Source organism: Rattus rattus, chromosome 15 (assembly GCF_011064425.1).
Source record: "Rattus rattus isolate New Zealand chromosome 15, Rrattus_CSIRO_v1, whole genome shotgun sequence".
NCBI classification, from domain to species: Eukaryota; Metazoa; Chordata; class Mammalia; order Rodentia; family Muridae; genus Rattus; species Rattus rattus.
In genome coordinates, this window is record NC_046168.1 from 3103153 (window position 1) to 3126161 (window position 23009).

General features: G+C 41.0%; 1 protein-coding gene across 1 annotated transcript in view; it reads right to left on the reverse strand.

Moving 5' to 3' along the window:
- Prelid2 (PRELI domain containing 2) overlaps positions 1-23009 on the reverse strand; it is an 80465-nt gene that overhangs the window by 47355 nt on the left and 10101 nt on the right. Inside the window, 4 exon segments of the mRNA XM_032885910.1 lie at positions 14912-14927; positions 14930-15071; positions 17332-17405; positions 19784-19841. Of these exon segments, the coding sequence (XP_032741801.1) occupies positions 14912-14927; positions 14930-15071; positions 17332-17405; positions 19784-19841 (290 nt within the window).

Below are 23009 nucleotides of genomic sequence, written 5' to 3' on the forward strand. Positions count from 1 at the left end.
AAGAGTCCAGGGAAAACACAAATGAAGACGAATCCCCAGGTCACAGGGTCATAGACTCAGAAAGCTTAAAGGGTCAGTTTGCAGAAAAGCAGAGTCTCTTAATGAGATCCTGGCCTGGATAACTGGCTAGCTGGGTGTGGCAAATCCTGTCTGATGTCTAATTATCTTCACGAGGGAAATTTAATTAAAGTGCTTTTGCAGGGAGGGAAAATATTCCACTGGAGTTATGACTTGGTGACATCTCAGTTCCAATCACAGAGTTTAAGGCCTTCTATAACCACACAGAAAGAGGGATGCCCCAAAGGAGACACAGGGCATTGCAGTCAGCATGCTCACTCACTGAACAATCCCCAAGCCTAACACTGCTGCAGAGCGCCCATGGCTGAACCTGGCTCCCACCATGCCAATTCACGTGGTCTCCCCCCATGTGATTTGGCAAAATCCATTTCTGTAACCGTGATCCTGGTCACCCACACAATCCACAGAGCTCTCAAGTGCACAGTTTTCAGCTAACATAAGCAAGTATACATGCTATGTCTTCCTACTGGACAAACAGAGAGATGCCACTTCAGGACAGGGATTGATGAGGCAACTCCTGAAATCATGCTCATGGATCCTCATCTCACCTGGCTTCCTTATCATATAACTAAATCCCTGAACCTCTCTAAAATTCTACTCCTCTGTAGAATGAGGTTAGTACCTACTACCTGAACTGTCCCACAGTTGAATAAAGCCATCTGTATAAGGTGCTCTAGGTGACACACAAATGCTAAGTTTGCCTTTTTATGCAATCTAGCAACTATCTGCTCAGGGGATGACACCACCCACAGTGGGCTGGGCCCTCCCACATCATTAACCGATAAAATGTTCCAACAGACTTAGCCACCCAGCCAAACTGATAGAAGCATTTTCTCAACTGAAGTCCACTCTTTTAGATGTCAATTGAAAAAAAAAAAAAAATAACTAACCAGCACCCCCTCGCTATGGTTAGAATATGGAACATCCACACAAAGCTCATGTGGAAGGCTCGATCCTCAATAAAATGGAAATGAGTAGGCTGAGGTAAGATTGAGAAAATGAATAGACTAATCTCTTGACCTGTATTGGGAGGCTGATGGAAAGGAAGAAATACAACATGTGGACCTCTGAAGAGTATAGCTCAGGCTCATTCTCTCCCTCCCTCTCCTCAGATGCTGAGCGTCAAGCGACTTTTCTCTACCATGCCCTTCCTTGATGATGTAAACCCTACCACAAGCTTGATAGAAAGCAGCAGAACAAGCTGGTCATGCACTGGAATCTCTGAAGAAGTGAGACAAAAGAAATGGTGCCTCCGTTAAGTTGGGAATTTTTTTCCTCTAGAATGTTGTCACAGTGACAAAATACAGCCCAGCTGTATTTTGTGATAATAAAGTTTCTGGGCCAATGAGCTTCCCGACAATGGAGGTGGGTCTGAGACTGGAGACTGTCACCGTGTTCCTCTTGATTGTCTTGGGATCTTGAGTTCTGCCCTATTGTTGCCTGGCTAATAAAACACTATCATTTTAATATTCTAAGCATTTAATTTATTATAGAGTCGAAACTAACAAAGAAATGGGCCCATGGCATGTGGTCCCTGACAGCAGACAGTAGCACTTCTCATCAGTCCACTTCCTCACCCCTTCCCTTCATCCACCATTCCTCTCACATACATTCGAGAGGTGCCGAGTTTCCCATGCTTCTTAGCAAGAATTTTTTCCGCTGGGAAATGTTTGCTGTTTGCTGGAGAGTAAGATTATCAACTTCCTGTCACGCTTTACAAGATTAGCAAGGACTTTGCAAAAATAGGGGTGCCAGCTCTGTATCTGCTTATCAGTAAGGCCATAGGACAACGGGCTGGTTATCAAAGTTTGCAAAGTTTCTAGGCAGATTCACCCAGAGTCTCTATAAAACTAGACTTGCTGTAACATATTTAGACTTCTTAATTCCCCTGTGAACCCTGGGCTAAAACACAACTCTAAACCAATGGAGGATTTTAAAAAATCAATAGATGTCCACTAAGATATTTCAAAAGCTCTCACTTGTAAGTGTCACAGAATGCTGTCTTGGTTAAACATCATTGTTTCCAACTCAGTGATCACCACTTTTCAAGCATGGTTCCTTTTAAGAGCCACCCAATATCAGAAACACACACTCACCATTAGTGACAATAACTCATATTCACTCCGTATTTAAATCCTCCAAGAGTAGAGCAGTCCCACTTGGGACCTCGCTAAATCTGTGAAAGAGCTCAAGTCAACTTTTCCCAGAGCATAGAGAACACAGGTGACCAGGAACATCAATGAGAGCTCCCCATACCAGTGCACAAGACTCCTACCCTATCCCACCAGAATTTCCCAAGGTCTACTTGCCCTTGCCCAGTATCAGCCCTTTTCCTATCCCTTCCACGCCTCCAAGTATGGACTAGATGTATCCCATGAACATCAATCATTCATTTGTCGAACGAACCGGAGCATCTTCTGTGCGTTACACACTATGCTTGACTCTGAGTTATGGAAAACCATGACATCAGCGCAAAACCCCTACAAGGCAGGAAGTACAAGTAAGGAAACCAGAACAGACTCTAACTGTGTGAACACAAATAGCAGAAGGCAAATGTGATCCTTTTAGAGGTCAGTCATCCTGCGCACAAATAAGGCTCTCCCCAGACGTTGAGTTTGAGCAGAAGGGGCCTTAGGGTCATAACCAGCAGTGCACTCTGCTAATTGTTAGATCACCCTCTGGTGTCCTGGAAATCAAGGTCAATGTGAGCAGAGAGAGTTGCGTCTGCAGATGAAAGGGGTAGTACTTATCCGGGCTATTAGGTAACAATACCCACAAGGCCTTCAGCATCAGGACTGAGGCGTAGAAACAATTGTCAAGTTAGGCAAGTAGAACCGGAAGATGCTAATACCTGGGAAACCATGAGCCTGGAAAGTGATCAAAAGATGGCAGTACCAAACTTAAATGCTCACAGAAGTCACCCAACTACTACATCTGTTGCTGACACAAGCGCACTACAATTCCTGAAGAAGAAAGAGGTAAGTGCACAAAGTAAGTGTCCAACAATTACCTCTTGAAAGCCATAAATCACACTACTTGATTTGTCAGGTAATTACTTGAAACTTGGCACTTTTAGCCAAGAAAACTGAAAACTTCAAAGGCTACATACCTGTTTATTAGAATGAGTAATATTCACCTGAGGAGTCTCTATAAAACTAGGCTGTTCAACCCGCTAATTTAGTCTGTAAAATTTCATGTGTACTCTCAATGTCTATTGTACTGTTATAGGAATGGTCTCAATGAAATTTTCGTAAAAACCAAATCTTCAGTGTTCTTGGTATCTACTCAGCTGAGCATTTTAAAGCCAGATGTGAGATATCATACCAGCAGAGCACGCGGATGGAGTATTGGGCATAGACTAGCTCAGCTAGGAGTCACTGAGATACGACACTGGGTGTAGACGAATCATCTTGTCACACAAACCAAAACTCCACCAAAGCTCTATGAGGGAGAACCTGAAGATACAGATATTTTACCTTGCTACAAAAATACACAGAGTTATGGGATGTGGAGTAGAAGGCAAAACCCCTCAAGACAACAGTTATTTAAAACTGCATTTTCTTAGGTAAAGTAGCAATGATTAAAATCAAAGCAACTGTAAATCTATCATGCTCTAGACAGTACAATAAAACTTTATTATAAAGGGAAAAATAATAATAAGACTACTCAAAACTACTTGAGTAAGCGCTCGAGAACTCACAACGGCTATGGTTGTTAACACTCCATCACAGAAGGATCAGGGTCCAGAAGGCCTCACCCCTCCTGGAAGATCTACTGACAGAAAATGGTTACCAGACAAAGAAATAACATTCCTCTGTGGTGTAGTCACTGCTTGACCATCCCACCCTCCCACCCCAGTAAGTAATCTCCCAGACCATGCTCATGCAAACAATTCTAACTTAATTTGATGGACCACACATACATTCACATGCAACATGAAAGTAGAAGGGGGGCTCATTGGGAATTTCAGCAGGAAAGAATGAGAATGAAGGCTAGCAAGGGGGGAGGGGTGTGAGAGTGACCAAAGTTCATTATTATCTATGTATGAAATGTTGGTGAACTTTTTATTATGTGTATGTGTGTGTGTGTGTGTGTGTGTGTGTGTGTGTGTGTGTGTGTGTTTTTTGATTTTTGAGATAGGGTTTCTTTGTATAATCCAGGCTGTCCTGGAACTAGTTCTGTAAATCAAGCTGCCTTAGTGCTTGTGTTAGTTAAGGGCATGCAGACACACACACACACACACACACACACACACACACACACACACACCTGAATCTTTTTATTATTTTTAAAAGGGCCAGAGCAATGCCTCAGCAGGTAAAACTACTCCACCTATCCCGACTATCTGAGTTAAATCCCCAAGACACACACACACAGTGGAAAGCGACAACTAACTCCTACAAGCTGTCATCTGACCTCCAAGGAGCATGCACACATGCACTTGAGCACACATACACTCAAGCACACGTGCACACAAAATAAGTACATCAGAAAGTTTTCAGTTACAAAATAAAAACTCAAAACTGATCAATGTACTGGTTAGAATGCATAAGCATTATTGCCAAAACGGCCTTAGTTCTGAGGCTGCCAAGCTAAGGGCAAGAGACAGCAAGCTTACTCTGTCTTCTTAGTCAAAACTGCAGCATTTGAGTGGCAGCCACTGGGTGCTGAGCCTCCAAATCAATAATGGCATATTTTAATCAATAGATGTCAGAAGCTCATTAGGAATTTTTGTAAAATAGCCCTCAACAACTGCTTATACTAATTATATGTAGATATGATATTTTGGTCCTATCGGGTTAAATCAAATATATTATTAACATTAAAAAAGAATCAGTTCAAATACAAGTGCTAAGAAATTAATAAGTCTATCTCAGAATGGAGGGGTTTACAAAGCAAACTATCATTTTTGTTCTTCTTCCAAAAAAATGTAAAACAGGGCACCACTATTCTCCATTTTCTAAGTAAAAGCACACTCCCACAAGAGAAAATTTTAATTTTGCTCTGTAGTTTTATCTACTTTTCTATTTTCTGGTTTGTCCCGAGAAGTCATAAGAGCAAGGAGAAGATAAGCCTGAAGTCAGAGTCCAGAGGCTCTGAAATTCGCCAGAACACTCCATATGGCATCCTGGACCTACAAACACCAGTCACTGTACAAGAGAAAAGACAACAGCAAATACGTGTGATTGTCTACTAAATACATAAAGCCCTGAATACACATCTTTCCCGGACTTAAATATGGCTCTGGAAGTAAAGCAGCAGGTTTCTAGTTCCATCAGTCTTAAATGGTGACATGAACACTTCTGGGGATGGTGTACTGAGATAACACAGAATGTAAACATTGGAGTGGAGTCCTGTGAGTCTTGCAAGTTAATGGGAAATAGGTATAAACATAGTTTCTGCTTCTATATTTTGAACTATGCAAACTGAACTACAGCTCAGTGGTAGAGCACCTGCCTAGTTTGACCAAACTTCAGCAACAAATATTCATATTCAGTCATTTTTCTCTCTCTCCATATATACATGTATGCATACTACCAACTAGAACTGGGTCATAAAAATTCCTAGATCACAAAGATAACAGGTTGACGGTGTAGCTCAGTGAGTGAACGCTTACCAAGCATAAACCAAGGCCTGGATCCCACCCCCAGGACCACATACCCCACCATATGGGGTAGCATCAGCCTGTAATTTTAGTATTGGGGAAGTTCAAGGTCATAATTGGTTACATAATGGATTGAAGACCAGCCTTGGTGTCATGAGATTCTGTCTCCAGAGAAAATAATTAAATACATGATAAAATATACAATCACAGAGATTTTCATTATAACACTGCCATCGCTAAAAGTTCAGAAACCTGGGAGTCAAATAAGAATGAACCAAGACTAATATGTAAATAACATGTAAACAGTATATAAATGAGCATGATCTCTAGTTAATGTGAGTTGTTTGCTGAACTGATTAATATTAGATAACAGTGTCATGTACTATTTTTCCTATAATCAGAATTCTTTTCATTAAAAAAATAAAACTACAAAGTGAAAAGTTTCTCAGGTTATCAGAGCAAATCATAATTTAACTCTCATGAACTGGACAAGTATTCAGTTCAGCTTTTAAGACTACCCAGCACCCAAATGTAGCAATAGCGGCAGCACAAACCATACTAAAACAAAGAGAATGAAGTCCTGCATGGAATCGGACAAAGCCATCCTTTTACCACATCTGCATACCAACGACAGAGCTCTGCTCTCTGGCTCGGGCCTTAATCCCATCCATGCCCTAGGTTAGCTTTCGATATCGGCAAATAAAAACCGTGAATCAGTGACTCTGCCTCTGGTGCTTCCTTCCTCGTCATTGATGTATGGCCAAGCTGTGCAACAGGGGATGATCTGGAGAAAGGCTGGGCCTTAAGAACAGCTTTTACATTGGGACAATTAGTTATTTGAGGGTTTTACTATTTTCATTACGACTGTAACTATATAGTAAAAAAATGTCAAGCCACAAGGAACAGTAACAATAAAACACAGCAAACGATCCCCTGAAATCACATTATTCACAGTAGTGGTTTAGTGCTTGTGATGTTTTATTTTTGTTTCAAAATCTACCTTTGAATACATGAAAAGATGACACGGGGAAGTTGAGGCAGGAGGATGGCAGGGGCCTGGGAATTTAAGACAAGTTAGAGTAAATTCTCAGACACTTGTCTCAAAAACAAAACAAGGGGACTGGGGAGATGGCTCAGCAGTTCAGAAGCACAGGCAGCCCTCGCACAGGGCTGGGTTTCGTTCTCAATCCTCACACAACAGCTCAGACATCTATATATAATTCCACTTAAAGTTCTGGCCTCTGCAGACATGAGATATGCATGTGGTGCACATATATATATATATATATATATATATATATATATATATATATATATATATATATGCAGGTAAAACACCATCCACGTAAAGATATATAAATCTATCTTCAAGGAACTGACCGTTCCTCACCCACTATACTTATAAAAACTTAAATGTTTATTAATTAATTATAGACTATGCTGCAGGGAAATGAACATTGTTGGGTGCTATTATGGAATACAAATTTGTATTAACATCGGAAGACAATGTGCCCGAATCTGTGCTACAGACCATGTCTGTGTACCCCCAAATTTATGTTGACATTTTTATTGTATTGTTTTGCATTTGATTGATTGATTGACTGATGCTCATGCATGCGGAAAAAGTTGCCTCCAGTCCGCTGCCTCCAGCTGAAACCTTAACTCACAGTAGGAAGGACTTAGGACTTAGGGCTTTGGGGAGTAATTCGTTTACGTGATTCCAAGAACTCGGCCACGGAACCTGGTCCATGGAGAAGAAGAGCTGAGCACATGTTCTCCACTGCCAGGATTAACAGAAGACAGATGTCTACAAAGGTAGAGGCAGGCCTCCAGACACAGGATCTGACAGTGTCCGCTGACTGGAATTCCCAGCATGCAGAACTATAAGATCAGAAATGTTGCTTGATGCACATAGACTGTAGTATCTAATTGCAGCAGCTAAAACCAAGATTCCCTAGAACTCAATCTGGGTGTGTCCTAAAACCCAGCCCGCAGTACTTTAAAACTAACTTATAAGGCATACACCTAGAGCTCACTTATTTTAAGTTCACACATTTTAGAGGAATTGACTGTACCTACAGGGTTTGGCAGGAAGTAGGACAGTAGTGACTCGAGTTTATGTATTTGTCAAAACTCAAAGAGCTGAATGCTAGGAAAGGTAAATTTGATTGTCTGGTAAACATAAAAGATAAGTGTATAAAAACTTAGATGATGCAAAAGCACATGTGTAAAAATGATATGCAAATTAACCAAGGTAGGTGAGTCTATGTATAAACACCTCCATAAACCTGCTTGGGAGTACAGACACCCCAAGGCCGCAGGACAGACTGCCACCTCTACACACCTCGGCCCACATCCCTGGTCCAAGGGGAAACTGCACAGTGCCTCTGGACAGAGGGATATAGGAACAGACAGCCACCAGTACCCGCAGTTCTGGTCTGTGCCCAGGACAGAACTGATCCGGCAAAACAGCTTCCTACACCCAAATCCCGTGGGAGAGAGAGCTGGAACCTGAGAAGTGTGGATACTCCTAAGAAGTCAGAGGAGAATACCCTCTGCCCACAGACCAGACCCAAGAGGGAATCGCATAGTGCCAACTGTGCCCACTGGGTGCAAGGACCTACACAAGCAATCAGGGGAAGGACCCTTTGATTCCTGCCTGCGCCTAGAGCGGGAAGACAGTCTCCAGGAGAACCACCACAGCTGAGAGTAGAGCACCTGTTCTCAGGAAAGGCTGAAAGAAAACAGGAAAACAGTTCTACAGGAGTGCTGACACAGAGGCCTACATCAGAGCCAAGTCACTCCCAAAAACAGCAAGACAAGCAAACACCAGAGACAACCCAATGGCTAGAGGCAAGCACACGAACCTAATCAACAGAAACCAAGACTACTTGGCATCATCAGAGCCCAGTACTCTCACCAAAGAAAATACACACACCAGAAAAGCAAGATTTAGATTTGAAATCACGTTTTTTGATAATGATGGAGGACTTTAAGAAAGACATAAAGAACTCCTTTAGAGAAATGCAGGAAAGCACAAGAAAACAGGTAAAAGTCCTTAGAGAGGAAACACAAAAATCACTGAAAGAATTACAGGAAAACACAACCAAACAGGTGGAGGAGTTGAAAATGGAAATGAAACAATAAAGAAAGCGCAAAGGGAGACAACCCTGGATATAGAAAACCAAAGGAAGAGACAAGGAGCTGTAGACACAAGCATCATCAACAGAATACAAGAGATAGAAGAGAGAATCTCAGGGGCAGAAGATGTCATAGAAAACATTGACACAACTGCCTAAGATAATGTAAAATGCAAAAAGCTCTTTGCTCAAAACATACCTGAAATCCAGGACACAATGAGAAGATCAAACCTAAGGATAATAGGTATAGAAGAAAGTGAAGACTCCCAACTTAAGGGGCCAGTAAATATATTCAAGAAAATTATAGAAGAAAACTTCCCTAACCTAAAGAAAGAGATGCCCATAAACATAAAAGAAGCCTACAGAACTCCAAATAGATTGGACCAGAAGAGAAACTCCTCCCATCACATAATAGTTAAAACACCAAATGCACGAACCAAAGAAAGAATATCAAAAGCAGTAGGGGAAAAAGGTCAAATGACATATAAAGGCAGACGAATAAGAATTACAACAGACTTCTCACCAGAGACTATGAAAGCCAGAAGATCCTGGACAGATGTCATACGGACCTTAAGAGAACACAAATGCCAGCCCAAGTTACTGTATCCAGCAAAACTTTCAATTAACATAGATGGAGAAACCAAGATATTCCATGACAAAACCATATTTACACATTATCTTTCTACAAAACCAGTCCTACAAAGGTTAATAGATGGAAAACTCCAACAGAAGGAGAAAAACTACACCGTACAGAAAGCAAGAATATAATTTCCTTACAATGAAACCAAAAAAGAGACAAACAAACATAATTCCACCTCTAACAATGAAAATAACAGGAAGTGATAATCACTATTTCTTAATATCTCTCAACATCAACGGACTCAATTCCCCAATAAAAAGACATAGACTAACAGACTGGATACATAAAGAGGACCCAGCATTTTGCTGCATGTAGGAAACACACCTCAAAGACAAAGACAGACACTACCTCAGAGTAAATGGCTGGAAAACAATTTTCCAACCAAATGGCCTAAAGAAACAAGCTGGAGTTGCCATTCTATTATCAAATAAAATTGACTTTCAAACAAGAGTCATTAAAAAAGATAAGGAAGGACACTTCGTATTCCTCAAAGCAAAAATCCACCAAGACAAACTCTCAATCCTAAATATCTAGGCTCCAAATGCAAGGGCACCTACATTCATAAAAGAAACCTTACTGAAGCTCAAAGCACACATTACACCTCACACAATAATAGTAGGAGATTTCAACACCCCACACTCATCACTGGACAGAACATGGAAACAGAAATTAAACAGAGACATAGAGAAACTAACAGAAATTATGAACCAATGGGATTTAACAGATATTTTTAGAACATTCCATCCTAACAAAAGGATATACCTTCTTCTCAGTACCTCATGGAGCCTTCTCCAAAACTGACCATATAATTGGTCATAAAACAGGCCTCAACAGATACAGGAAGATAGAAATAATCCCATGAATCCTATCAGATCACCACGCACTAAGATTGGTCTTCAATAACAACAATAATGACAGAAAGCCCACATATACATGGAAGTTGAACAATGCTCTACTCAATGATAACCTTGTCAAGGAAGAAATAAAGAAAGAAATTAAAGACTTCTTAGAATTTAATTAAAATGAAGAAACAACATTCCCAAACTTATGGGACACAACGAAATGGTACTAAGAGGAAAACTCATAGCTCTGAGTATCTGCAAAAAGAAACAGGAGAGATCCTACGTCAGCAGCTTGACAGCACACCTTAAAGCTCTAGAACAAAAAGAAATAAATAAACCCAAGAGGAGTAGAAGGCAGGAAATAATCAAACTCAGAGCTGAAATCAACCAAGTAGAATACAAAGAATCAACAGAACCAAAAGCTTTGAGAAAATCAACAAGATAGATAAACCCTTAGCCAGACTAACCAAAGGTCACAGAGAGTGTATCCAAATTAAGAAAATCAGAAATGAAAAGGGAGACTATCACACCCAACCTCAACCAGCAAGGAAGACACAACCAGAGGAGATCTTTTTCAAGCAGTTTATTCAGGAACCTTGATACAATCTTCTACTACGGCTTAAGTACCAACCCCAACCAACCCCAACGTGACACGTGGGTCATGCCGATAGGCTATCACTATGCGGAACCTAGCAGGCAGGCATAGCCAAATAAGGACTTGTTTACTACAAGGAGCGCTCACCGTCAGGAGGGTGGAAGGCGGAAACCAGCACCATCTTTGAGGCGCAGACATCACTGCTCCCTACAGGAGACATAACAACAGAATCTGAAGAAATTTAAAAAAAATCATCAGATCCTACTACAAAAGCCTATATTCAACAAAACTGGAAAATCTGGAGGAAATGGACAATTTTCTAGACAGATACCAGGTACCGAAGTTAAATCAGGAACAAATAAATCATCTAAACAACCCCATAACTCCTAAAGAAATAGAAGCAGTTATTAAAAGTCTCCCAATCAAAAAGAGCCCAGGTCCAGATGGGTTCAGTGCAGAATTCTATCAGACCTTCATAGAAGACCTCATACCAATACTGTCCAAACTATTCACAAAATTGAAACAGATGGAGCACTACCAAATTCCTTCTATGAAGCCACAATTACTCTTATACCAAAACCACACAAAGACCCAACAAAGAAGAGAACTTCAGACCAATTTCCCTTATAAATATTGACGCAAAAATACTCAATAAAATTCTTGCAAACTGAATCCAAGAACACATCAAAACAATCATCCATCATAATCAAGTTAGGCTTCATCCCAGGGATGCAGGGATGGTTTAATATACAAAAGTCCATCGATGTAATCCACTATATAAACGAACTCAAAGATAAGAACCACATGATCATTTCATTAAGTGCTGAGAAAATATTTGACAAAATTTAACACCCCTTCATGATAAAAGTCCTAGAAAGAACGGGAATTCAAGGTCCATACCTAAACATAGTAAAAGCAATATACAGCAAACCAGTAGCTAACATCAAACTAAATGGAGAGAAACGTGAAGCAATCCCAGTAAAATCAAGGACTAGACAAGGCTGCCCACTCTCTCCCTACTTATTCAATATAGTACTCGAAGTCCTAGCCAGAGCAATCAGACAGCAAAAGGAGGTCAAAGAGATACAAATTGGAAGGGAAGAAATTAAAATATCACTATTTGCAGATGATATGACAGTGTACTTAAGCGACCCCAAAAGTTCCACCAGAGAACTACTTAACCTGATAAACAACTTCAGCAAAGTGTCAGGGTATAAAATTAACTCAAATAAATCAGTAGCCTTCCTCTACTCAAAGGATAAACAGGCTGAGAAAGAAATTAAGGAAATGACACCCTTCACAATTGTCCCAAATAACATAAAATATCTTGGTGTGACTTTAACCAAGCATGTGAAAGATCTGTATGACAAGAACTTCAAATCTCTGAAGAAAGAAATTGAAGAAGATCTCAGAAGATGGAAAGATCTTCCATGCTCATGGATTGGCAAGATTAATATAGTAAAAATGGCCATTTTGCCAAAAGCAATCTACAGATTCAATGTAATCCCCATCAAAATTCCTACTCAATTCTTTATAGAGATAGAAAGAGCAATTTGCAAATTGATTTGGAATAACAAAAAACTCAGGATAGCAAAAACTATACTCAACAATAAAAGAACTTCTGGGAGAATCACCATCCCTGATTTCAAGCAGTATTACAGAGCAATAGTCATAAAAACTGTATGGTATTGGTAGAGGTAGATCAGTGGAACAGAATTGAAGACCCAGAAATGAACCCACACACCTATAGCCACTTGATCTTTGACAAAGGAGCTAAAACCATCCAACGGAAGAAAGATAGCATTTTCAACAAATGGTGCTGGTTCGACTGGAGGTCAGCATGTAGAAGAATGCAAATCAATCCATTCTTATCACCGTGTACAAAGCTTAAGTCCAAGTGGATCAAGGACCTCACATCAAACCAGATACACTAAAACTAATAGAAAAAAAGTGGGGAAGAGTCTCAAACACATGGGCACTGGAGAAAATTTTCTGAACAAAATACCAATGGCTTATGTTCTAACATCAAGAATCGACAAATGGAACCTCATAAAACTGCAAAGCTTTTGTAAAGCAAAAGACACTGTCATTAGGACAAAACGGAAACCAACAAATTAGAAAAATATCTTTAACAATCCTCCATCTGACAGAAGGCTAATATCTAACATATACAAAGAACTCAAGAAGTTAGACTCCAGAGAGCCAAATCACCCTACTAAAAAATGGGGTACAGAGCTAAACAAAACATTCTCAGCTGAGGATTATTGAATGGCCAAAAGGCACCTAAAGAAATGTTCAACATCCTTAGTCATCAGGGAAATGCAAATCAAAACAACCCTGAGATTCCACCTCATACCAGTCAGAATGGCTAAGAAAAAACTCAGGTGACAGCAGATGCTGGCGAGGATGTGGAGAAAGAGGAACACTCCTCCATTGTTGGTGGGATTGCAGACTGGTTCAACCACTCTGGAAATCAGTCTGGAGGTTCCTCAGAAAATTGGACATTACACTACCTGAGGACCAGTTATACCTCTCTTGGGCATATACCCAAAAGATGCTCCAACATACAACAAAGACACATGAACCACTATGTTCATAGTGGCCTTATTTATAATAGCCAGAAGCTGGAAAGAACCTAGATGCCTTTCAACAGAGGAATGGATTCAAAAAATGTGGTACATCTACACAATGGAATACTACTCAGCTATCAAAAACAATGACTTCATGAAATTCATAGGCAAATGGAATGAACTAGAAAATATCATCCTGAGTGAGGTTACTCAATCACTGAAAAACACACTTGGTATGCACTCATTGATAAGTGGATATTAGCCAAAAAGCTCAAATTACCCAAGATGCAATCTACAGACCACGGGAAGCTCAAGAAGAAGGATGACCAAAATGCAGATGTTCCCACTCCTTCTTAAAAGGGGGGAAAATATTCATAGGAGGGGATGTGGAAGCAAAATTTAGAGCAGTGACTCAAGGAATGGTCATTCAGAGCCTACACACATGTGGCCCACATATATACAGCCATCAAAACTAGTTAAGATTGATAAACCTAAAAAATGCATGCGGAATGGGACTAGATATAGATCTCTCCTGAGAGACACATCCAGAGCATGTCCAATACAGAGGTCAATGCTAGCAGCAAATCACCGAACTGAGAATAGGACCCCCTTGGGGGGAATTAGAAGAAATTTTGAAAGATTTGAAGGAGCTTTCAACCCCATACAAACAACAGTGCCAACCAACCAGAGCTTCCAGGGACTAAACCACTACCGAAAGATTATACATGGACTGACCCAGGGCTCCAACTGCATATGTAGCAGAGAATAGCCTTGTTGGGGCACCAGTGGAAGGGAAAGCCCTTGGTCCTTCCAAGGTTGGACCTCCAGTGCAGGGGAATATGGGAGTGGGCAATAAGGGGGATGTATAGGGGGAATACCCATAGGGGGAGTAGGAGGGGAGGGAATGGGGGCTTATGGACAGAAAACCAGGAAGGGAATAACCTTTAAAATGTAAGTAAAGAAATATATAATAAAAAATTAAAAAAAAAAAAACCTGCTTGGATTGGCTAGTGCCACTAACAGGGCTACTACACAGGGCCACTAACAGGGTCACATTCGTGATAACATTAAACAAAATGTTTTCCTTATTTAAGCTCTGTTGAATATCTAGGCTGCCTTTAAAGGTCCAAACGAATATTCAACCAACTGGTGGCATCACTGCCTTTGAGAGAGTAAGAAAATACCAGAATTTGGAGGGAACTTGGACAAGAGTTGAGTTCTGCCCTTCTTCCTCCAAAAGATATTCATCTACTTATATGATAAAAAATAAAATGAAGTATGTGCTCAATGGACAGAGACCATAAATATGAAATTGTGTGCTTGTATATTGATCCCCTCCCCTAACACACACAGACACAGACACAGACACACACACACACACACACACACACACACACACACACACACACACACACACACACACACACACGTGTGATCTTACCAATTTGGATTTCTCCACTTTCCCGGAAAACTGACTCTTCTCTCATGGATGCATACTGTGTCCACGTGAGGCAGTGACTCCGGATAGCCATGTTCCTTTTCTGAAGACTGAGCCATGACTCTTCTTCTAGTTGGATATCAGGTACCTTTAAAATACTCACCTGCCCAACAGAGAAAGGACAGCATTCTCAATTTAGGAAGAACAAGCCACATGGAGACTCTGCCTAGAGCCCATCTCAGTCTTGGATAACAGGGGGGACCACTGATCCTGATGTAGTAGCACTTCAACCTATCCGGACACACTGTGGACTCACTACTGTGAAGGACTTGCGAGTGACCCAGGACTCATGGAGAACAGTAAGCAAATTATCAGCTGCTCTGTGTCTCTTCTGGGGCTGGCCTCCTCGAGTTGATGGCTTCTCACCAGGCCCACCTACATGCTCCCATGCAGGGCAGTATCAAGCGAAATAGTTTCCTCGTTGTAATCTCTGTTCGGTCCCTAGAAATCGATGCTTTCCCAGGTGGAGAGGACAAGAAAAGCTACAAAGGCAGAACTGTACAAGTCAGAGCCTTAAATTATTTAAGAATTGAGATACAAGGCGAAGCTGAATGCCTTTCTGAATAATAGATTCTAAGTGCTATATAGGGCAAAGGCAGCTATGAACTCTGCAAAAGCCAGTGATAATTTGCTGTGGAAGTGTAACGCGGTTTCCCATCTGCAAGTCGAAAGAAGTTCATTTTCTCTGTAGTTCCAGCTTTCTCTGCATTGAGAGAATAACAGTTCTTTAACCCACAATGAAGAATGGATGGAAGCTGCCATTTTTCCTAGTATAAGCACAGCAATTTAATTTGCAAGCTAATACTGTGCCCAGCTGTGTCCCACATCACAGAGGGAATCTCTTCAAGTGTCTGTCCAGATGCTCTCCTCTTATGTCTTAAAAGACCCCCATCAAAAATCATACGTTGTGATGGGAGAGCCTCATAGCTATCCAAAGCACTAGGCTAAGTGACAGCGAGTGCTTAGCCATAGATAGAACATCTACACCCATCACCCTAAGGGTCAGGCAACAAGGTGCCAGAGAGAAGAGAAAGACTGAGGAAGGGTGGGTGCTGTAAGAGACTATCTTATGGATATGACGCCGTGACTGTTGCACACATAAACTCATAAAGGCTGTGTGTTCCTACATAAGACCCACCCAAGATGGAGCCAGTTAAAAAGCCCAGTCTAAGGGGTTGGGGATTTAGGCCAGTGGTAGAGCCCTTGCCCAGAAAGCGCAAGGCCCTGGGTTCGGTCCCCAGGTTTGAAAAAAAAAAAAAAAAAAAAAAGCTGCTCAAAAAGCCCAGTCTAGAAAGCATCGACAGGCAAAGGCTTAGCCGAGGAGTTATTGACAGCTGATGTCTGCTAGAGGAGGGAAAGTCACTTTACTTTGGAGAGGTACCCATGTCCCCGTAGATAACCACAAACCCAAGTAGATACGGGCAACAGTAGTTAGACTCAATGATTAAAAAATACTAACACTAGAACAGAAGTTAAAACAGAGGTTTGGAGGGAAATGTGTTGGGGAGTCTGAAGGGAGTTGGGAGTGGGGGGTGTCGATAAGATCAAGACATTGTATACACGTATAAAATTTTCAGGATAAATAAAAACTATTTTCAATAATATTTCTACAGCTAGGAATAGTGGTTCACATCTGTAATCTCAGCACTTAGATGGCTGAGGCAGGAGGATTATTCCCAGTCTGAGGGCAGCCTAGGCTATACAGTGAGTTCCAGGCCTGCCTGGGCTATAGTGTGAGGCCTTCTCTCAAGAAGAAAAATCTTCAGATGGTTCAAGCCATGCAAGTGACGGTCTCCACTCACCTCCGTCCAACACAGAATCAGCAGAGTGCTTAAGGGTATCAAAGAGAGAAAACAATTTTCTATAATGAAGATTCCAGCATCAGCAACCTTATTGTACAGAAATACACACCAGAAGGCTTGCACGGGACACTAGGAATATCGTGCTCTCTGAAACAGCTATTATGTCTGACCATGCATTGCAAACAGAAGTGTGGCCTTCCTGACCAAGCAGGGGACTGACATTTCAATCTGTTCATTTGTAATTGTCCTTACCTAAAGGCCACTAGCAACCATGGGCAGACTAGAAAAGACAACACTTCATTCAAGACATCAAAAGTACCCACAAAATAATCATCAAGTCTCCCCACATCCACCAAGGATGGAAATCAACACACAGCATATCATGCAACATCTGCCAAAACTAGGGTGGACATGAAAGAAATATTTCCCCTATCAAGCTATGAATTTGGGGAAGCAAGAAATTCTAACACCACTTCATATCAGAAAAAGCTGTCTTTTTCTATGACTATTAAAGTTCTTCAATTCTATATCCACTGTGATTAAACTCTGAAATGAATTTACCTTTCTTAAAACTTCTGGAACCACATTCTGACAGATAGCAATCCTCTTTCTATAGATGAGTCCTGTTGATTCATCTAGAAAAAGAAAATTTCATAGCCAAAAAATAATTAGAAAAGTAAAATGTATTCTTATCCAGGAGTCCATAGAGCTTCTTAATTCAATTTAGACTGTCAGCATGTAGAATTCTTACAGATAAGGCTTAATATAAAACTCGGTTTTCCGGGGACTGGAGAGATGGCTCCCTGGTTAAGAGTGCTTACTTACAGTTCTCGTACAAAATAAATAAAGTTCAGATCCCAGCATCTACCTCAAGCACCTCACAATTTCCTATACCTCCACTCCCAAGGGTTCCAAACTGATCTCCTCAGACACCTACACCCGGGCGCATATACGCACACAGACATACACCCATAAACACAACACAAAGTAAAATCAATCTTTTCTTAAAACATTCTCTGTTTCTGATCAGTGTTCTAAGCCAAATCTCAAATGCTTGAGGGGATAAAGATAAAACAACACAGAACACACATACTAAAGCTGAAAAAATGAATCACCAATGAGCCACCACTCTGAGTGACTAATGTCAAGCGTCCAGCAGCAGTGGCCAATGGCCACCTGCTCAACAACAAGGAAGATGGAAATGGGTTCTGCCACGTCCTGGACCACAGTGTCAGGCGCAGATTTCTAACTGTATACTTAATTAACTACGTAAGTCACATTCTTCTCTCATAGAGGAATAAAACTTGTGACCAGAGCATCATCCTAGAGGAATGTTAAAACTACCCATAATAATGACAACAATGAGTTAAAATAAAAGGAAACAGAAGAAAAGAAAAGAAAAAGACAGACTGAAGCATTGCCATTTCTCTATGAATTATTAAGGCTCAGTCACAGTGCAGGGTTTCCCAGACTCTGACTACGGCTGTCCTGGCCCCTGATACAAACACCCTGACCACCAGGATCCTGTTGGCAAGAAACAAATGCTCCACCCCAAGCAATCCTTTGGTCATCTCAGCCAATGTGAGCAACACATATACTAAAAACAGAGTAGCTTCCGAGCATGGTGGCACATGCCTTTAATCCCAGTCCCTAGGAGACAGAAGCAGGTGGCTCTCTATGAGTTCTAGGCTAGCCTAGTGAACATAGCAAGTTTCAGGTCAGCCAGGGCTACCTAGCAAGACTATGTCCTTAAAACCAACAGACGAAGAAGAAAAAAACAGAGGCAAAGCTGACACCATAAAATCACAACCAGCACCCTATGCCACTCTAGAATATGTACTTTATCGTCTCCTTTGGTCCTCATAGCAATCTAAATAAACAGGATTGTGTTTCCCCACTTGACAGATAAAGACCTTGAGCCTTTAAAAAGTTCTAAGGCCAGATAGCAAACTTGTCCCTCACTGCATACAGGTATGTGAGAAAATGCTTTTTAGCAATCTATTTCTATACCTGCAGATATGCAGAAAGCAACCCCATAAATCTGACAGTTTTGGGCTTACGAAGCGCAGAGAAGGCTGTGGCCATATTACCACCAGTAACAGCCCATGGCTTCTAAGGCTGAAGAGCATGCTGGGCCAGGGTCTAGATGTCTCCACACTTGCCTGTCAAGTGTGCACATCATCAGAGCTTCTGGCACCCCAACTTCTCAAGTCCCAGCATTGATGGTGACAACTTAGGAAGGGAATGCAAAAAGTCCCAAAGGTCCCTGTGGAGCACAGTCAGCATTGTCGGAAAGGGGTCATGGAGTAGATAATTCCTCTTTGTTTGCCTCCTTAGCAAACACCCAGCTCTTGCTGTTAGTCAGATGAAGCAGCCATTGATAACGTACAAACAGAGGGGAGGGGTGTCTAACCACTCAGCAACAAAAAACAGACAGCATGGGTCATAATTGCCAAACTACAGTTACGGTTCCACAATCTAAGAACTTCATGTCAACATCTCATCTATAATGAATATATATATATATATATATATATATATATATTACTCCAAGGTAGCCTTGAATTCCTGATCTCCTGCCTCCATCACTCAATAGCTGGGATCACAGGCATGAGCCACCATCATCTCCGTGTTGTATACAAATGTCTTGCCGTCCACGAGTGGATGTGTGTTAAGGATACAGCTGAGTGAGTTTGGGCAGGCTGGTCCCTCCATGTTTTTGTTTCCTTCTGCATTAACGAGGAATAGCCATCATTCCTACCTCAACATTATTCTACAGGTTGAATGAGTCCATGAAGTAGGGAGCTGGCACCCATTGTTACCTGTACACTTACACCCAGCCTCAGGCTTACCATCAGCTGTAATTTAGAAAGTAACCAGAGCCCTGCTTAAGATGTAGTGGACATGCGCACAGGCGCAAACACACGTATGCACATACAAATACATCCTTTACAAAGTCGGTAGACTTAAGGACCTTAACTAAAGTAAGAGTTTAGTCAGAGAACTTACTTACCTTTCTTTTCTTCCACAGTTTTTACAGAGATGACATTTTTATCCATGGGGTTCGGATACTGAACAAAAACACATAAAGAAAAGTTAGCATTCTCTTCTGTCAACATGAATTAGCTGATAGAAGTGACAGGTTGTCTGCAGGACTAGTAAATTTCTTCCAGAAAACCTCAAGGAAAACCCAGTGTTTTGTGTGTCAACTTGACACAAGCTGGAGCTATCACAGAGAAAGGAGCCTCCCTTGAGGAAATGCCTCCATGAGACCCAGCTGTAAGGCATTTTCTCAGTTAGTGATCAAGGGTAGGAAGGCCCAGTGTTGGTGGTGCTGTCCCTGGGCTGGTAGTCCTGGGTTCTTTAAGAAAGCAAACTGAGCAAGGCAGGGGAAGCAAGCCAGTAAGCAGCAGCCCTCCATGGCCTCTGCATCAGCTCCTGCCTCCCAGTTCCTGCCCTGTGTGAGTTCCAGTCCTGACTTCCTTTGGTGATGAACAGTAATGTGGAAGTGTAAGCTTAATAAACCCTTTCCTCCCCAACTTGCTTCTTGGTCATGATGTTTTATGCAAGAATACAAAACCTGACTAAGATATCCAGTTTTACATCAAAGATCTTGGTTTTAGCACTTGAATTCAAACAAATGAGGCAGGCTTTCATGAAATCCAGGGAAATTTTCTTCAATTTTGTGTGCATGGGTCTTGCCTGCATATATATATATATATATATATATATGTACACCAGAGTGCTTGGTGTCAAAGAGGACACCAGGGGGCAACAGATCCCTACCTCCCAGAACTGAGGTTACAGTTGAATATGAGCCACTGCCTCAGTACTGGGAATTGAACCTGATCCTTCAAGAGTAGTAAGCGTGCTCAACCAAAGAGCCATCTCTGTCCCAAAGGAAGATGCCATCTAAGCCCTGAGCAAAGATGAGAATGAGATGAGATTGAGGATAATTTTTATTTTTATTATTATTATTATTATTATTATTATTATTATTAAAAAAACAGGATAACATAAACCATGCTCCCTGTGCTCAACCTGTGCTAAATACCTCGATTATATCACCCTGTCTAATTCTAACAGCTATTCTATTGTGAGGACACTACATAATATTATTAACCCCAATTTTCAAAAGTAGAAACTGAATGAAAATTGGATTGTTTCAGTACCCAGATGGTCCATGGGAGTCAGAGAACTAGACAGGCCAGTCCAACACAAAGAGAATTCCTTTATTACTGCCCTGGACGATGGCTTGGTGATTATGTTAGCATAGAAGGATATAGGAGACATTTGATAAATGCTTTACTTCTTTTATTAAATTGGCCTGAAAGACAAGTTAGATACACCACGGTTGATAATTGCTACCATTTTCTAGCTTTGTCAATTTACACACACTGTCTGTCTATTCTCAGAAACATGGCATAAAATTAATGGTGTTTCTTTTCTATTTTACATATGAGAGATAAGGCTAGGAAAAACTAAATACCCTGCTCAAAATAGCTAATAATTACTGCACCTGGAATAATGTAACTTACCCCAGATACTGTCTGGCTGCCCCCACATCCATCATGAAGTCACCTCAGAGTTACTTTAACCTAACCTTTCCATTCCTCAGATGGAGGGAGGGAGGAAGGAGGTTGGCAGGGAGGGAGAAGGAGAACAGGAATCTCTCAAAGCCACAAGATAAAGTGGCTTCTAACTGGAGCCTGATGCTCTTGGGCTCTCTCTGCTCTTCCCCAGGTTCCCAGCTTTATCCTGTGATCCAATGGCACTGTCACACACTGAGCACCTCAGCCAGGCTCAAGCTGAGGTGGGGAAAGGAGCCCTTTGCCTGGAGAAACTTGAGCTTCAGGACTCCCAGACCCTTAGAAACAGAATATAAAACTATCAGTATGGGTCTCAAAGAACCAAAAATAAGAATGAAGGTGCCTGAGTGGTGGTGATCCTGTGAGTCTGAAGCCAGCCTGGTCTACAGAGTGAGTTTCGGGCTACACAGGGAAACCCTGTCTATCAGAAGGAGGAAGAGGAGAAGGAAGAGGTGGGAAAAGGAGTGGGGGATGCATTTGTGCATGCATTCACGCAGTTCAGCCTTAGAAGGAAAGGCTCAAAATTACAAAGACTACTTTCATGAAGGTTAGCCCTCAAAAGATCCATGCTAGTAAGAGGAGGATAAATTGGGGATTCGGTTCCTCTACAGAGGAGATGTCCTGGACCAGAGACATGTAAGTTGCACATAGCTCCCTAAACCATGTGGGCAGGTATGTGAATTAACCTTTCACACTAACAAAAAGTGTAATTGCTTCCTTTAATGCATCCCAGCTTGTTCACTAAATATCCATAAATGCATTCTGAGTAAATGTTACAGTCACACTGTAAGTTGTAGGAAGATAACTAAAGTAAACTATGAAAGAAAAAAAAACCAGAGTGTATCACTAGACAGGTATAGTAATAAAACGTCCTCAGTTCTGATTATATCACTAAATTGTCAGTGAAACTTTTACAGGTAAAAATATACTGCTTCACATTTTCACTTAATTTTAACATTTACCTACTGAAAAGAAGTGATATTCATTTAAACAATAAGACCCTCTTCGTCTTCTGTGATTAGTCAGATAGATATACAGACAGATGAACTGACAGACAGATGGATGGATAAACGGATACATTAGATAGATGATTGATAGATGATAGAAAATTGATAGATAGATAAGATAGATAATTGGTAGATGAATAGTCAGATTAGATGACTGATAGATGATAAGTAGATAGCTGATAGAGATAGATAGATGATTGATAGATAGATTATAGATAGATAGATAATGGTAGATAAGATAGATAGATAGATAGATAGATAGATAGATAGATAGATAGACAGACAGACAGTAGATAATGGTAGATAAGATAGATAGATAGATAGATTAGATAGATAGATAGATAGATAGATAGATAGATAGATAGATAGATAGATAGATAGACAGACAGCAAGCCAAATACTGTTTCAGACACTGAGGATGTAGGAGTGACATGAAAACTATGCAGCTCCTTACAAATTCATCTATTAGTTGAAGAAACAAAAGCAGTAAATAAATGTCAGATGTGCTTAAGAGAAAATAAGGCAGGGTCAGAAGTGGAAAACCGTGGAAGACACGGCAGCAGTGAACACAAGGGTCACTCACTTTGTAGTCCTTGCAAACAGCAAGAGGAAATGGGACTTTTAATAGCTGACCACAAGAGAC